This window comes from Chenopodium quinoa, unplaced genomic scaffold, assembly GCF_001683475.1.
Source record: "Chenopodium quinoa cultivar QQ74 unplaced genomic scaffold, ASM168347v1, whole genome shotgun sequence".
NCBI classification, from domain to species: Eukaryota; Viridiplantae; Streptophyta; class Magnoliopsida; order Caryophyllales; family Amaranthaceae; genus Chenopodium; species Chenopodium quinoa.
In genome coordinates, this window is record NW_018743975.1 from 462,314 (window position 1) to 480,137 (window position 17,824).

At 35.3% G+C, this 17,824-nt stretch overlaps 2 protein-coding genes and 1 pseudogene across 2 annotated transcripts; all 3 read right to left on the reverse strand.

Moving 5' to 3' along the window:
• Positions 1–320: 320 nt before the first annotated feature.
• On the reverse strand, positions 321–4,632 carry LOC110689643 (neutral/alkaline invertase 3, chloroplastic-like). The gene is made up of 7 exons (XM_021866414.1): positions 3,625–4,632; positions 3,428–3,578; positions 2,625–2,790; positions 2,313–2,524; positions 1,655–2,148; positions 1,523–1,571; positions 321–1,169 (listed from the first exon to the last, which is right to left on the reverse strand). The coding sequence occupies exons 1-7, from the start codon at positions 4,092–4,094 to the stop codon at positions 843–845; spliced, it is 1,869 nt and encodes a 622-aa protein (XP_021722106.1). The 5' UTR covers positions 4,095–4,632; the 3' UTR covers positions 321–842.
• A 1,208-nt stretch (positions 4,633–5,840) lies between these two features.
• On the reverse strand, positions 5,841–11,137 carry LOC110689644. The gene is made up of 3 exons (XM_021866415.1): positions 7,937–11,137; positions 6,958–7,152; positions 5,841–6,546 (listed from the first exon to the last, which is right to left on the reverse strand). The coding sequence occupies exons 1-3, from the start codon at positions 10,618–10,620 to the stop codon at positions 6,531–6,533; spliced, it is 2,895 nt and encodes a 964-aa protein (XP_021722107.1). The 5' UTR covers positions 10,621–11,137; the 3' UTR covers positions 5,841–6,530.
• Positions 11,138–15,064: 3,927 nt separating this feature from the next.
• On the reverse strand, positions 15,065–16,708 carry LOC110689645 (annotated as a pseudogene).
• Between the last annotated feature and the right edge of the window lie 1,116 nt (positions 16,709–17,824).

Here is a 17,824-nt window from a genome sequence, read left to right on the forward strand (position 1 = left end):
ATGCAAATGTTCCATCACTTGATTCTTGTTCCATCACTTGCGGTGGTTACATTAAAAATTTTGTCCTCATCCCTGCTTCACCACCCACTTGAGTATCCACATCAGTTAAATAACCATCTTACTCGCTCTACCAATTACTTTACCCACCCCAAGATCACCTCGCATTACCAATTTAAATTTTAATTTCAACATTTATTATTATATAAAAGCAATACTCGTATAGTCGTATAACAATACACTAATTAGTTAAAATGTCTTTAGAGTTATGTTTTGAGATGTCTATAGATTATTTCACCAAAATGTTACGCAGGGAATCCAAAAGCCATACGATGTTCTACATTATGGTCCCTAAATGTACATCAATACATCTTACAGAATACAGGCTACAACTAATAATGTTTATTGCTGTGCCAGTGGAGATCTCTTCACTAATTTGGAGTCCTGCTTTTAGATAGCCTTGTTTCTTGGAATCTGTTGTCTATCTGCTTGGTTATGCTGGAGTGATTGGCTCAATACACTGCTTAAAGACTATATATGCCGGCTGTATTGTCAAGCCAAATCATTTATTTGGGGCAAAGTTTGGAAACATATCCGTACTTTTATTACAAGTATTTTTAAGTTATGCCACAACATATTTACAACAGAGGCATGAATCATGAAATAGTCATTAGCTCCCCATCTAAATGTGTATTTCAAAACTTAAGTCATATCATACCAATATATAAGAAAATGATGTTGCACAACTGATTTATTATTTTCAATGAAACAACACTTGCTTTGATTCTTGCACTTGAACCAACTGTGTAGGTGGCTACTTCATCCAGCAAAAGGTGCCTAGCAACTCAGACAATGTAACTCCGTTTGTGTCCCTTTCTAGATCGTTTTCTATTCTGTGAGTTAGCACTAATAGAAGAGAAAGCATTAACAAGATCCAAGTCTTCTTCATTTATCAAGATCTTCGCCTTCTGAGGTTGGGCAAGGAGGAGTTTGGCCACCAGATAACCTGCGATAGACCATGTCTGAAACATGCGTGCCTGTTTTCCAATGAACCTAGCTCCCTTTGTGTCATAATATTCAGGCCATCTGTCTTTTGATAAACGTTGCTCAGCAATTTTCACAGCTTTCTCAGCGATCTCTGGTCTGTTCATCTTGATGCAAGCCACAGTTAGCTGAAACAACATTGTAGAACTTCTGTCAGCTGTTGCTCCAAATTAATTACTCGTATAGCACTACTCTCTTATGGAATCATTACAACTTTTTAAAGCACTACCTAAAAGTCTGAAACTGCATGCAAGGAAAATAAGTCTTGAAATGGATATGCTTATCCCTTATCTTCTTACTCTAATTCTATTTATCAGTCAACAAAATATTTGCCCCCTCTATTTCGTCTCAATGTTAATATTACCATAATTATATAGGGTGTCTAGTGTCCTAACTCCAAAGTTACATTCTACTTCAGGCGAGTTTTTCCTCTGGAAATTTCTTTTTCGTACTGTTGGGTGCTGGGATGATATTAACTGACCTGCCAGAGCAAAGTAGGCCATGAACCTGCATTGTGATATGACCAAGGACTGCACAAGAAACAACATGAAACTAAGATCAAGAAGCCAAATTGTGGGACTGGTAAAAAAATGTCAGCAAGTAAGCACATTACGTGTTCTTTGGATCACCTCCTGTGACAATTCGCCACTCTTGGTCTTCAAGGGCAGGATAACAAATTTTGAAGGGCATATCCGCCACGAGATCAGCCAACTTTGCTTCAACAAAATCTAATATGGCATGTGATTGAGTTGGTGTTGCCAGATTGCTTACTATTGACCAGAAGTTTCCGAGTGAGAAGAATCTGAAATCCATGTGAGCAGGTTGCAGGTTTCCTATCAGATACCCACCTTTTTCAGGCATCCACTCCACTAACCATGGTGGGATTTGATCAGGGTAGATATTGAACTTGTTTACTGCATCAAACGAATATTCTTCAGTCTTGTAACGATAAATTTCATTGAGTTTCCTCATATCAATCCAGTAGTACTCCCTGATATGAAATGATAGTGCAAACAACCGACTGTTAAGTGCTCTTATAATTTCATCTGATCCATCTTCAGTAGTAAGCATCTCACGTGCACAGAGCAATGCCGAATAAAACAATGCCTACAAAAGTAGGTAGATGTTGAAAGAATATAAGCTATGAGAGGATATATTGCCGGGGATGAAAATTTTAAGCAAGTACATCAAAATACTACTTATCAGCCTGAATTTTCAAGAATATCAACATTGACAATTAATCCTAATGAATAAATGAAATATGAAACCACCTGAATTTCAAGGGGGTGGCCGTGAATTCCCATACGACGATCTATCATGCAAGAGCCATCAGTCACCAGCAGAGTTGGAAACATGTCAAAACCATCAGCAAGACATAGCTTCAAAATCATTTTCATTCCAGTCTGAACATCAATCCTTTCTTGTACTGAAAGATCTCCAGTGCATTTTCCATATGCTCGCAACATTATAATCCACCAGAGTCCTGAATAGAAGTCATAGCAAGAAAAATAGAAGTAAGAACCAGCTCAAAACCAGCCCTTACTTCAAAACAACTATTAGATCTCGAGAACTTGTACACCAACCAGAGTCAACTGGAGCAACACGGCCAATTGCTGCCTCACCAAAATCAGGATCTAGTACTTCTTCAGTGGCAGAATCATCGCTATCTAGGGCAATAGTTCGTACTTTAAAGCTGGCAGGCATCAGCCCTTGCCCTGGACTATGGCAATCCATGGTTTTCTCCCAGCTCTGGATGACACAAGCCATTATGATCTCTCGTCAATAAGCCAAAAGGAGTATCAGAAGTGACTAAGCATTTTTGTCACAGATAAATATTCCATAGAAATGTGAATATGAGGTTGAAGACTTGAAGCTCTCCTATCTTCATGGTCACATATACCAAATCAACGAATTATGACATGGATTGCAATATCAGGGCATAGAATCTAGCCATACTATCATCCTCTTAATCTCTCTTGCCCCACTCCTCTTATTTCTGTTTTTTTTAAAAGCAATCATAAGCCACCTTCTTCATGAAGTTAGCACGCACAGTTACAATGAAATGTGTTATTTATGCAAAACCACTTACATATATTATGTTATTTCAAGTACACATGTAAACTTAGCCAAGAGTATGAAACACTTATAAAAAAAATGCTGTGTCTGACACTTGAAGCTGTTTGAGTAACATAGTTCATATATATTCAAAAATAAAGAGGAGCAAGGCAATGCCTGTATAATCTCCCGAATACTTCTCATGATAGTTTTTCAAGAGATTGTAAGAAACTCCACATGAAAGATGAGACAAAACTATTAAGATGAACAACTTAAGAGCTTGTAAACAAAGTACACTATAATGGCTGAATTGCAAACGTATCATACATACCTGCAATTGAAGGGTGTGAAGGATGAAGTTCCGAACAATATCATACTCGCCCTTCAAAAGAAATGCTATTGCAGAAGGCACAAAGTCGCGGATGAAGACCTGGTCATAGTTCAGAATACTAGTGGAGGTTGGATCATTAGCTGCAATCGTTTACTGAATCCGCATTAACCCTCAACGCTTTCTCACTTTCTCACTTTCCCACAGGACTACCACAATAGCAAACAATGGATTCTCTAAGTAGCTCCCACGCCTCATCCTCTAATGAATCCGCATTAATCCTCAACGCTTTCTCACTTTTTGCTGCAGCAGCAGCTAACTTTTCACTGGATATGACTTCATTAACATGTAGATTAACATTAACATCATTCGAATTTGGTTTGTACTCTTCACCCCCACTAGAATACGAGGGTCCATTTAAACTATCTGAACTCAAACAATCAAGCCTCTTAACTCTACTACTTCTCCAAGGAAGAACATAGTTTTCCCTCCGGTAACAACTACCGAATTTCAGGAGATTTCTCTTCCCCCTTGAACCCTCTAACTTTTTAGTACATGTCAAAAAACCTGAGTAGCTCAAGTTGGATTTAAGAACAGAATCAGATTGAAGGATTGGATGCCAAAGAGCAGGCCCAGAAAGATAATGCAGAATTCCTTCTGCAATAGCCATTCCTGATCTTTTTTCACTCAATTTGTACTTCTAATAATACTTATAATAATTTGGGTACCTACCAAAAAAATCCACATCATGAGCTCAACTAGGAAACAACTCAAAACAAAAACTACCTAAACTAAATAGATTAAACAAGGAAATATTCTTCATCACCCAAGTTAAAGAAAGTAAACCCAAGTAAAAAACAATACTGACATTAGTGGATGAAGACTAGATAACTAGTCTCGGGGTCGTATACAAGACTTGGATCAAATTTCGTCTACACGACTTATGTATACCAAAACAAGAGACTTTGTAAAATACACAGAAATCATAACTACTGGCCCATATATTATTATGGAAAATAAGAGATTAAATACTAACCCAGATGCAAAATAATCTGCAAGTTCATCAAATAAGATGACGTATCCCACCAAACCACAAAGCAATTAAGCAAGCATCAAATTCATATAATCACGCGAAAAAGGGGAAAAGTTGTAATCTTTATATACAAAAAATACAAATCTTCCACTATATTTTTATTAAACAGACAATAAATTCATGGGAAAATTTGATTTTAATAAATGAATAACATTAAAATTACCTGAATCTTAATGTTATTCATTTATTAAAATCAAATTTTCAATTCAACCCCACCAAATCAAAATTACCTGAATAATGCCACGACGTCGTTTAACCGTTGAGTTAACGAGATTGTTTATGGGGGTGCAGACCCTACCCAGATTAATGTCACTTTCATACTCTTAGCATCGTATTCATCTAACAAGTTTTTTACGTTCATCAACATATAAGTACATAACTATGTTATGTAAAAAAATACGAAAAAATTATTGAGACAAGTATATAAAATTGCACTACACGATTAATTTCTCTATAATAGTCACTAGACATCAACCTCTCATTCTCTTTCAAAAATAAGAGCTTTGCATTTACTTATGATGTGTATATACAAAGTTAGGTTGAAATTCTTCCCTAATATGCGCACAACAACTTCCGAATCAATGGAAAGTTGGATTTTTCTATGTCCATTATTACCTAAATGTTACTCCCTCATTCGTATAACTCACATTATTGTTACTCATAAGTCGTAGTTGAGTGAGAGGTTACTCATAGGTTAAGAGAGTGAGAGATAGTTCAAGTGGTTAGAGCTTCCGTCCTGGTTCCAATCGATTTTGAAATCGATTCTCATCACCCGCCCTTGTGGCTCTCCATAGTCCATACACCAAAAAAATAAGTCGTAGTTGAGTAGTCATATACTCATATATGACACAATTATTTACTCGAAAGACTAATAGGTCTATGTTCATACTCTCCCCATTACTTGATTATAAAGAGGATATAATGGTATAATCAATTGTAAGAGGTTATTATGTTAGGAAGCTCAACATTTTTTTTCAAGAGATCTTGATCAAGGATGAATCTAGAGCTGACTTTATATTTCCTCTGCCGTCCTAAATAATTGAGCCACAATTGAGTCTAAGTTAAAAGCAAAGGGTATTAGGAACTGTGTGAATTGTTTTCTTTTCTTGATCACTAATTCACTACTGATATCCATTGAATCCATTTAACCTTGTTTTCATGATTATACAAGTAATGCAAATATAGCGTAAATTGGTGTAGTGCGTTGTTCATAATTTGGGAATACATTGTTTAATTACTCCGTATTGCTGATATGTTCTGGTTTTGCTGATTGATTATTCTGTTTTGCCCTTAAATTGCAACCAGGATATGACCATGATAAAATATACGAAGTATTTGTTCATTGATGCTTGAAAGAGTTGAAACAGAGTAAAAAAGTGTCTAGTGTCTACATATATATGTGCCAATCAACAAAAGAAAAGCCACTTATCCACATTTTCGACACTCCAAAAATTGATTTTGGCACTCTAATTCTGATTGTCAACTAACTAGGACTTGCACCGGAAACTAAATGGTTCAAAAAAAGTTCATCTTGGGACGAGGCCGAGGGTATGAGGAAGAGGACTTGCAAAGAGGCAGTAGCTTCATGAAAATTTACAATTGAGCTGACAAAAAGAAAAAAAAAAAAAGATTGAACCAAAACAGTCATCCAGCTGTGGCATGCTGCAGCTTCTCTTCAACTATTAACTAGCAGTATCCATGCAAGCAAGAATATCCTTCTTACTCTTTGCAACACAATGTCGCCTCATATCATAATTCAGTTTGTCGAAGTCCTCCACAATCACGAGATATCCATATAGTGAATCTTCTGCCTTGTCTTCTGGCTTTTGAGAATCTCCCTCATTGCTCCCAATTCCAGCATCTATCTCTTGAAGCTCAGCCCTTCCATGTTTTTTCTGAGAAAAAACATTATGAAGTCTTTCTGCTTCTTGCAAGCCAGAAAGAGTTCCATTGAACTTTGCCAATATAATATTTGGATTTCCAGGTTTTCCATAGCATATTGTGGTCTTTTCTTCACTCAAACCCATATCTGAAGCACATGCCGGAAACATACCACCAAAGACACAAGAGAAGGATCAAGCAAACATAGTTCACCATGGAGTAGATTACAAAATATTGCACGAAGATGTATAAAAATTATAATTAAGAATAAATATGCATAATAGAACAAACCAACTTCATCAGGTCATATTGTCGTCAGGCAACTAACAAAAGGGTAACCAGTCGAGCATTGTGCTTGAGATGGTGTACAAATTAAATCATAGATTCAGCAATAAAACTTGGATTCGTACCACATGAAGAGCCTCACCCAAGCAAAATAATGGCCAGTTTAATTGGAGCTAATATTGGAAGGAAAGATAACAAAAAAGAGGATGGAAGCTAGGAGGAAAAAAGAAATAAAAAGGGAGGGGGGTGGGGTGTTGAGAGATTAAATGCTTACCTCTCCTTTAAAGCCCAAGCTTCTGCATCAGGTAAAGACTGACAAACCCACCGGCCATTAGAAGCAACTGTTGGATCCCATCCCATCAAGATACATAGAGCTCTATGAAACCCTAGGTGTGCTGCTCTAAACCCAACCTTAACAGATGTAAATGCATGCGCTGCAACATCTTTTGTTTGAATAAACTCTTTAGAGCTGTTGAAAAACGGCACATAACACCAGTAAGTTAACTTGAACAGTTAGTAGCATCCAGGTAATCTGAGTCCAGCTTTTGTTCAAATAAACATATTTAGCACCAGCACCTTAAAAACTTATTCTTGATAATACTACAAGGCTTGCAACAACTACTAAACCCAAAATTGGCAGCATAAATAAAATAAAACAAAAAGACAAATTTACCCCACTATGGACAAAGAAACAAGGGAGATAATAGAAGTAACAAGCCCACACAAAGACAAGAGAAGGAAACTAATTTAAGAATAACACAAATAATGCTCAAAAGGGGACTGTCAAACAGCAATTGCAAAAGAATGATTCAAAATAAGGATTCTAAGCAGGTTTCATATTTTAGAAAACTTAATGGACATAAGAATATAAGATATATGTTAAGATAAGCAATGTTTGCACGTTGTCCAGCCCTCCTAAGATATAAATAGATAAATAAGGAGGAAAGAAAGATCCTCGGTCTCAGGGTTCAGTTTACTGCTTAACATAGGTTTTTTTGCCTGTAATGGCATCTAGCTCTCAGTATCAATCATCAAAAGCTACCCTTATTTTTATAATGATAAAGCTTCAAAATACCAGGCGTCTTAGGACCTAAGATGTTTATTTACAATGCATTAAATCATACTGAATATTTAATCGCCAAAAACAACTGTATTAATCACACAATTCACTTAGTTGCAAGGTTGAGGAATATTAAGACTGATTAGCAATAGGGCTCCTATTTAAAGAGAATCAAATCAATGTCAAGACAGACCTGGAACATATGACGCACTTCAATGTGCCAGCTTTTCCTTGCTCCTTGAACTTTTTCTGTCGACCTAGGTTTGTATTCAAATAAAGCATGCATTTTAAACACCAATGGTCCACCTGACGCTTAAGTTCTTCAGAGTCTTCTGGAGGATCTTTCTCCATGGGTTTCACCTTGAGTATTGAATGGTCTGGATCAGCTTCTTGTGGAGGACCTGCCTCTTTTGTACTCCCAGAGTTTTTAGCAGCTAGCTTCTGCTGAGACTCCAAGTCAAGTCTAGAATGTGAAACTTGAGAATCAGATGGAGAAACATCCATAAAAGATGGTCGCTTGAGCCTCTTTCTAGTGCTGTTGCATTTTTCTTTGCCATGAGGTTGTGAATCAATGTGGTTAACATTCAGAGAAGGCTTGACAGTGCTTTTAACATTTCCCTTCAAAAATTTTGAGGCTTTAGGTCCATAACAACGAGGTATAAAATGAGGGTACTTAAGCCGGTTTTTTATATCATTGCTGTCAGTTTCACCAGGTTTGCTTAAACGGCTTTGCAATTTCTTAGACAAACCACCAAATGGCTGTTTAGATTCACTTTTAGGCTTTCTTGCAGTTTCATTTGAATGAAAATAATGACCTGAACTCCTATTTGAGTGACCTAACTCATTATCAAGCTCAGCAGTTAGAAGCCTATTATCATAGCTCAAAGCACCTCTACCACCCAAGGTAGAAGTTCTGTGCTTAGGCCCACTCATCTTTCCAACTAACCCACGCTTTCTTTTAGAAATTTTCTTGGACTGGTCATGCAAATCAATCTCTCTTGACCTCAATATCTGCTCTGGATCTTCATCAACAATTAGAGTTCCTTCCTCTAGCGTTGAATAGTTCCTTGTTTGGTCTTCATATGATACACCATACGCATCAATTTCATATGGATACTCCTCTTCATGAGGTGTTGTTTCATAATTAGCCCGTGTTTGATGTTCACGATAGCTATTCGTTGGTTTCAATTCAACCCCACCATATTCTATCTCATGGGCAGTCATTCTAAAGCCATTGACATCCGTGATAGGTGCCTCTTGCAGTGTGTGATCAGAACTATGTCGTCTATCATCTTTATGTCTGGGCAAGGCAGGATTTAAAGTGTCATTTCCAAATGTTTCTCCATAATTATTGTAATCTTGGACATTCTCATATTTGTCATAGGCATCTTCTGATAAAGCTCTTCTATAACTCTTTCCAGAACTTTGACTCTCTGAATGCATGCACTCAGCATGCCTGCCCGTGTTTGAATTATGCCCTGCTCTTAGATAAACACCATCATTATTTGAAATAGATAAAGCATTTGTACCAGCTTTAGAGTATAATATTCCGTGGGAATCATAGCAACTTGAAGATGGATTATTCCCACTAGTTCCAAGCCCATCAGCAGGATGATGGAAAACTACTTGGCGTGGAACTTCCAAATTTGAAAAGATAATTCCTTGCGATGGGGTATGTTGACCACTAGACTGTGAACGTGGAGTCAAACTACAAGAGCTATCCTCACCCTGAAACCTATTATAATTTCCCTCCCCGTAAGATTTCACTAACGAAAATTCCCTATCCATACGCTGAGAATAGTTCCTTGCCAAAAACCTCCCACCATCTTCAGCTGGATGACTAGTCATCACACTCCTTGTGCATCTATGATATTCAGCATCTTCAACTGAAAGCCCAGTCTCTTTCCTAGAGCTTATCATATTCCTGTTGTTTCCATTATAATCAGCATTTTCAATCTGAAGACCAGTCAAATTCCTAGTGTGTCCATTATAATCAGCATCTTCAATCCGAAAACCAGTCACATTCCTATTCTGTCTATGATACTCAGCACCTTCATTCGGAAGTTCAGTCACAACATTCCTAATACTTCCATGATATTCCAGATCCTCAACCAAAACACGTGCCACATTCCTAGTACGTCCACGGTATTCAGCATTACGAGCATTATATTCATTAGTTGGTAAATTCCTAATCACCTCGCCTTCCACAATTATCATTTCCCTACCATTATTGGCATGCCCACTATCTAGATAACCCCTTTCCATGCCATCAACCATAGAATTCCCTGATTCTCTCATCAAATTCTTCCACTGAAACTTCGAAGCCGTATCACCATCCCTAATTGGAATATCCTGATCATTAAACCGCGAAAATGTCCGCAATTGTCTATCACCATTTCGGCTCATTCTAACCAAGCCAACCCCTCTCTCTTCAACAACACCATCCCTAATTGGAACATCCTGATCATTAAACCGCGAAAATGTCTGCAATTGTTCATCACCATTTCGGCTCATTCTAACCAAGCCAACTCCTCTCTCTTCAGCAGCACCATCCCTAATTGGAATATCATGATCATTAAACCGCGAAAATGTCTGCAATTGTTCATCACCATTTCGGCTCATTCTAACCAAGCCAACCCCTCTCTCTTCAGCAGCACCATCCCTAATTGGAACATCCTGATCATTAAACCGCGAAAATGTCCGCAATTGTTCATCACCATTTCGGCTCATTCTAACCAAACCAAACCCTCTATCTTCAGCAGACCAATGTCGACTACTACCGCGTTCTCTTTCCCCAGTTCTCTCTCCATGATAATCCATTTCTCTTCTACCATCATCATCTTGTCTATCTACCATTCTTCTTCCTTCCCTCGTCATTTTACCACAAAAACTTAAACCCAGAAATTCCAACTTTATTTAAACCTAATTTCCTCAAGTAACAGCGATTAACACAAACAGCATGCATCTACGCTAAATCATAGCAGTTCTTCGCAAAAACAAAGCGAAAACTCAGAATATATTCAGACATTTAAAACGAAAACCATTGCGCAGTTTAAAAGCCTAATAAAATCAAAAAATCGAAAACAAGAACAGAAATTGCGAGATTAAAGCAAAAGAGGAGAAATTTCTTTAATTTTTGCGAAGAACACTTGAGATAAAGCAATGAACAAACCCTAAGACAAAATTCTTCTGGGCGGGAAAACAAGAAATGTCGAAAATTTACCTAGAAAACGACGGGAAATCAGAAAACGAAGTTGTGAATTGAGGAGAAGGAATCAATCCAATGAAACAGTATGCAAATTTGGGGAATTTTGCAGAAGAAGAAATTCATGCGAGGTTAAGTTAATTGGGGTTTTAGGGAAGTTTCTGGAAATTCTGTAGAACAGAGGAGAGAGAAAATAGGAAGATGAGTGTTGCATTTTTATAATTTTCGCTGGGATTCTTCTACTTTTTTCATGGTTGCTAAATGCAACCCTATTTTACTTCAACACAACCCTCCTAAATACCCATAATACCCCTTTAACTTTTTTTTCCCAAATACTATGTCAGTTAGATATCCAGACGTTCGTTTTCTAGTGAATCCATTAACTCAACTCTTCTTCTTACTCTTTTTATTTCAGAAATTCAATCTCACTTTGCTCTTTTTTTAAAAAAATAATTCTAAACCAGTTAGAATTTCTTGACCATCTTTAAATTTTTGAGTTATACACTTCTCTTCATCTTGCTATATTTTCCCCCAAAATCTCTACATTGAAGTTGATAGGAATTCACAATGATAATTCGAATATAGTAGTACATTGCAATTTTATCGAGGAATTTAACAAAGAAAAGGCAAATTTAGAAACAGATTTGAAAATTAGAATTTATAAATTGAGGTATTTCATATAGCTGGGCTGAAGCATATGGGTAATTTTCATATAGCTGGGCGAAATTAGATTGTTTTACTTCATGTAACTTGACTGAAATATGATCTATTGTTTCGCTTTATACAAATTCTTAAATGGATCTGGTTCACACTAATTTATTGTGGACCACTAACATTAGAGAAAGTAGGGTTGTTTTATTAATAAAAAAAAAAGGGTCACTATAATTAAAAAAAAGGTCACTATATTGAAATAAAAATTTATTTTGGTAATATATATGCCTAAGTGGTTATTTTTGTAATGAAATATTTTAATATACTGATCAATATGAATAATAAAGGCCACTATGTTAAAAATTAGGGTAATAGCGTCATATTTCAAGTTCACAATATTATTAAACGTTGTATTAGTTTTAATAAAGGTTACTAGGTTAAAAATAAGGTTACTATGTTAAAAATAATGGTCACTATGTTCAATATAATGTCAGTTGCGTGTGTATGGACCTCGGGTCCACAATAATATTATTGTGGACCAGGTCCACGCAAGTCTTTTTTGTTCTCTTTATTGGATTGAAGTCTTTCATGTTGTTTCATTTATTGGATATTTGGATTGATGCCTGCTATTTAGTTTACATGACAATCCCGCAAATTTGTTTCGCGTTTCATTTCTTTAGTTGTTTTGATGAGTACTGAGCATGGATTACATGAACCTTTGAAGAGGCAAGAGGAGGTCCTTGCTTTAATAATTACATGGACGGACAAGAGTACATGTAGATTTACTCATATTCAAGTTGAGTTTGGTAAAAAAAATCATCCGTTTCAATTTGGAAGTGTTTAGAATATTGGTTGTATTTTTGAAAAGTGGGAGGAAAAAAAAAAGTAAGAGTGGGAGGTTTTTTTTTTTTTCTTTAAACCTTTACAAATGATGGAAACAAGGGCTGCGTTAAGAAAAGTGAGGTTGCGTTTAGCAATGCCCACTTTTTTTATTTTTTGGACAGAGGTTTTGGTATCTATGATATTTATTGTCTTTTACTTCCTCCGTTCTTTTTTATTTGACCCGCTTTTAATAAGTAATATCATAATATATAACTTTTATAATTTTTACTTATTAGAGGGATTTATAGTTATAGATTTTCACCTATTATAGTGATAAATGAAACAAGTCAAGTAAAAAAACATAGGAAGTATTTATTTAGGAGTACTGTTTATTTATTTATTTATTTATTTTGAATGGGCCTCTTTTAGTCTTTTGTGTTATTCTAGAGATATTTGATAATGTTTTGGAGCATAGACAATTTTGGGCTACGCTAGTACACTTAAAACATTCAAGGTTTGCACCATATATTTAAATTTTTGAATAGGTAAGAAAAAAATACTCAGAGTATATTATGAGTAAATTCTTCTCAAGAAAGGAATTTTGTAATATATTTCGTAATGTATTAGAAGAAAGAATGGTAAATACAAACATTTATATTCATACTGCCAAATACTAAATGGCCTACATTAATTATCTAATCTGTTGTCCGATTTGACTCTCGATAGATGCAATAATATTTCAATTGTAAAAATGAGTGGTGAGAGAACTAGTGTCTTTGTAATATGCATGCAATTAATTTTTTTTACAAAAATTCAGTTTGTTTATAGTAGAGTAAGAACATTTTAAATACATAATATTATAGGTGAACATCAAATTTTGGAAGAGTCGCTTATAAATAGAGAATAACTAATTTACTAATAAAGATCACATCTACTATAGGAGGGTTTACATAGGCAAAGTTTTAATAAAAATTTACATTTTTATTTTTTGTCAATCACAAGGATTATTTTACACTTTCTTATAGTTGATTATAGTAATTCATATTCATAATTGGAACATATTATATTTAATATATTCAATTTTCAATTTGATACAAAGTAGTTTGAAAAAGGCTATAAAGCCCTCAACATCCAAATAGTATAGAAGAACATATGTAATCTTACTTAATATGTATTAACATTGCTTAATTCGTCAAGAATAAGGCGTAAAAAAAGAAAAAAAAATTCATAAAAGGTGTTGCAAATTGGATTATATGTTAGGATTTGACCGTCTAACGAATTTTAATAATTTCCTATGATATATTGGTAGATTATTTAGAACTAGTATGATATGGTTTCACCCAAGACTTTTGTTAGTGGAAGAACAACAAAAGAACAATGAAATTTGTTTTAGACCCAAGTATGAAGTATTTGTTAAAATAACTTATTCTTATCATTTTGTTGGAAGAAAGGTTTAGTGTCATACTTGGTATACTTGTTGCAAACTTAATTCATTGTACCAAATGAGAAACAAAGAACAAAAAATATTCTTTGGCAGAGGGAGGTAAGTTAATAGTAACTTGTAAGGAAACCATTGGCATACATATATGCAAAGCTAATAATATTAATATCACTCGGCCATATCTCATCCCTTTTCCTTATTTTTCATTGTCATGATATCAACTTTATGAACATGCACAAGTTTGCTAACATTTACAATGAAGTTTTGCTTGATAAATCTACGAAAAGTTGTTACTTTCTAGCTCCAATTCTTAAGGCACCCTCCCATACTGTGAATACTGATAGTTGTTAAATTCAATGAATAAACTAGATACGGAGTATATGATTCGATGCCATACATCAACGTTTGTAGTTTGATAGAGTTGTAGTAATTCCTTGTAAGTGTAGTTTCATCCTTGTTAAGTTTGCTTTCTGAACTTCTCATTGCTTAATTGGTTTTTATACGAATCTTGAGCTTGTTTTTACATGAACATTTCTTACCATAATCTAAATTGTTAAAAAAAAAGGTGAAGTGAATATTGTTTTTTATTTATAGGCCAAGTTTAGCTAGAGATGATTGGTATCAACATAATTTACTTACAGCATCCTTACTTTACATACACCTTTTTAAAATTTATTTTTTCAATACTACGAGTACTATTACATGTTTTCGAAATGTGAAGCACAAATTGCATAAAAATAGATATAAATATAGATCTAGTGTGCCAAGAAATAAGCCTGAGGCAAATGCAAAGCCAGCAATAGCAAGATTAGCAACCAAAACAAAAATTCAGAAAAGTTCCAAAAAGGCAGAGACAGTTACTCTTTGATTCTAACAAGTATCAGAGGCAATTACCCAAATTAGTATGTTTAGGGGAAAAAAAAAAATTACTGTAAAAACAAAGTACAAGTATTTGAAGTAGTTGTTAACTCCAAAACAAATATGTCAAGTGCTAACCTTTACACAATAGCTGCTGATTGACAAAGATGGGACTTAAGGGCAAACATTGACACACCAGGCTATATTAAACTTGGCCAAAGAATGTGAAGTGGCATAACATAATATGAATTGACGAACAAAGAAACTTAGCAACGACAAAATGATAAAATGATTAATCACACTGAAGATCATGGATATCAGACTGCCAACAAGGCGAGTTTGCCAAATACTATAGGGCTTTAAATACATAGTTGACAAACTAATGGATCAACTTGAAGTAAATGATCAACACAACTACAAGGACCAGTACTGCGATGATAGTACCAATAATCCATTTGTTCCGGTTCATTCTCCTTGACATTGCAGTCAGAATTTTCTTGCTTCTGCCAACATTCTCGTCAACCCCATGAAGCTGGGTACAATAATTAGCATAAATTTGATTAGAAAACGGGCTTGACAAAAAGCTCAAAATGTATGCAAATACTGAAGATTAAATTCAATGTTTAAGGGTTTCCAAGGGAAAAAAAAAAGATACATGTCACACAAAAGGAAGCACTGCTTACTGTATTATGAGCATGCAAAAGTGACTGGCGTTGCGAATGCAAATCTTCTAGTATAGAAACCCCAATAGCTTCAGTTTCCTGCATGGTCATTCTGCTCTGCCTGACTCTGTCAGTGGACTGATTCAATCTCTCTGTTGACATCAATAGCCGCCCTCTTTGATCAGCAGAAGCCTGAACCGCGTATAAACAAACACAAAAAATATGAAATGATCAGCAAGATTCATATAAGTAGTCATGTTTAAAAATATACTACGTACTTTATATTTTACAAACAATTCACAAGTTTCTCTTCAATTTTTGGATGAAGAATATACTTCCTCCGCTTTTTTTAGTTGCAACACTTTTATTTTCACAATCTCCTAGGAAATTTTGGAAGAGGAGAGAGATAGAGAGAAAAATAAGAGGGACCCATGTGGGTAGGAGAGGAGAGAGAGAAAGAAATGTCAAAAAATGGAAAGTGTTGCAAGTAATTAACAATTTTCCAAAATAGGAAAGTGTTGCAACTAAAAAGAAACGGAGGAAGTATAATAAGTCAACTAATTGACTAGAGTTGTTCGCCATACAGATAATGAGATAGGTCATAATAAACAAAATATACAACACTAACCATCAGTGCATCAGCCATGCCCGATTCCAGTAACGCATCTCGGGCGGCTTGACTGTCTGTAGAAGAAAGTCTTTTTGATCTCAGATTTCAGGTTGCTTAGGTCATTTTTATACTCTCTAAGCTTGGTAAGTACCATAGCTTTCACATTCGGCTGCAATGCTCTTGCCTCCAGGTCCATTTTCCGGATCTGGACATGTTCAAAGAAGAAACATATTTGTAACCACAACTTGCAAAGGGTTGACTTAAGATTAATGTTGATCAAGAAGAATTGCAACAGAAAAGATCTTATACAATACCAGTGCTTCTGCTTCTTCCAACCCACTTTTGATTTCAGAGACTTTCTGTTTCTTCTGTTCTGCAAAGCAGCACTGGATAAATCAGACAAAAAAATGGCAATAGCCACACCAACGAATGATGATTCAATTAAAATATTATGATTAGTGAAGAGAAGTGCCATACAACATCTTGAGGAATGTAAAAGTTCGTTTTAATTAATGCAAAGCAGTATATATTTCTGTCTTAGTAATTTAGTATGCAGACTTGCAGAGTTTTCCAGGTTGTGAAGCTCCAGCCTCCAACTATAATCTCATCAGCCAAAGTAAAATCAAAATCTGTCTAGTAGAGAGTGCTATCAAGTTGCCAAATGAGGAAAACAGACATTGCAGAAAAACACTGGATATCTTTCAATAAGAAAATAACAGCAAAATCACCCATTCGACTGGATCTTATGGAGCCCGTTCATTCATCACATGATTCAGGGTTGATCATAGAATAGATTTCATTAGATGCTGCACCTTAAGATGTCTATATAATATTTATCTTGACAGATTTAGCAGGATTAAAAGATAAAATTCTGTCCTCGAATTAAAAGTGTCAAAATAATGCATCTTAATAAACTGTACTTTATTCCCCATGAAACAAAGTTGACCAATGACCTTCCAATCATCCAACTACCCCAACAGAAACAAAATCTTGATATTTGTTGTTGCTGGGGTAAGCTTGCAGATGGGCTTCCCCTGCTTAACCGACCCACAACCCTGCAACACTGAGAAATACGTATCTTCTAAAGTTGTATTTTACATCATTATAAACTCCAAGCTCTCTATATTAGAATTAAATGTGCTCCCATCACTCAGCAGTCCCAGTAAGAAATATACGACAAGGATTAATGATTGTAAAACAGAAAACATAGCTCTTTTCTCAAATAAACACCATAAAGATTCCCTTGCTTTGTAAGTAAAACCAATGAAACTTGCTTCTTCAAAAGTTTATGTTACCAGATAAACAGGTTGGTCAAGTCTTATTGATACGATCAAGATAGATCCCTAAGCGCAAGTTTGGAGGATTTTGAAGCGCACAAGCAACAAGGAAAAGGGTTTATAATTCGCTCTAGAACCCTTATAAATCAAGCATAAAGACTCAGCACAATAATCAAAATTCAAGTCTCTCTCATGTAATACAATTAACCCTTAAAATGGGAAGCTCAATTGAACCCTGTAGAAAATCTCTACAACAATTGAAATATTAGAACTCTTAAAGAAATAATTAAAATATTATCAATACCAAAACTTATCTGAAGCTAATCAAATACTAACTAGATTGGGAAATTGGACATGCTGGCTTGGGCAAACTGTTGCTCCATTTCTCAGAACCCAAAAACAACTTTAAATCACTAAGTATATCCATTACAGCTTTGATTTACAAGATAAGCCACACCAAGATATTAAAAATCTCATTAAGATTATGTGATTTTGAGTAAGACCCTTTGCTCCCACATCACCTATAGGGAGATCCTACCAACATCTACCTCTTAT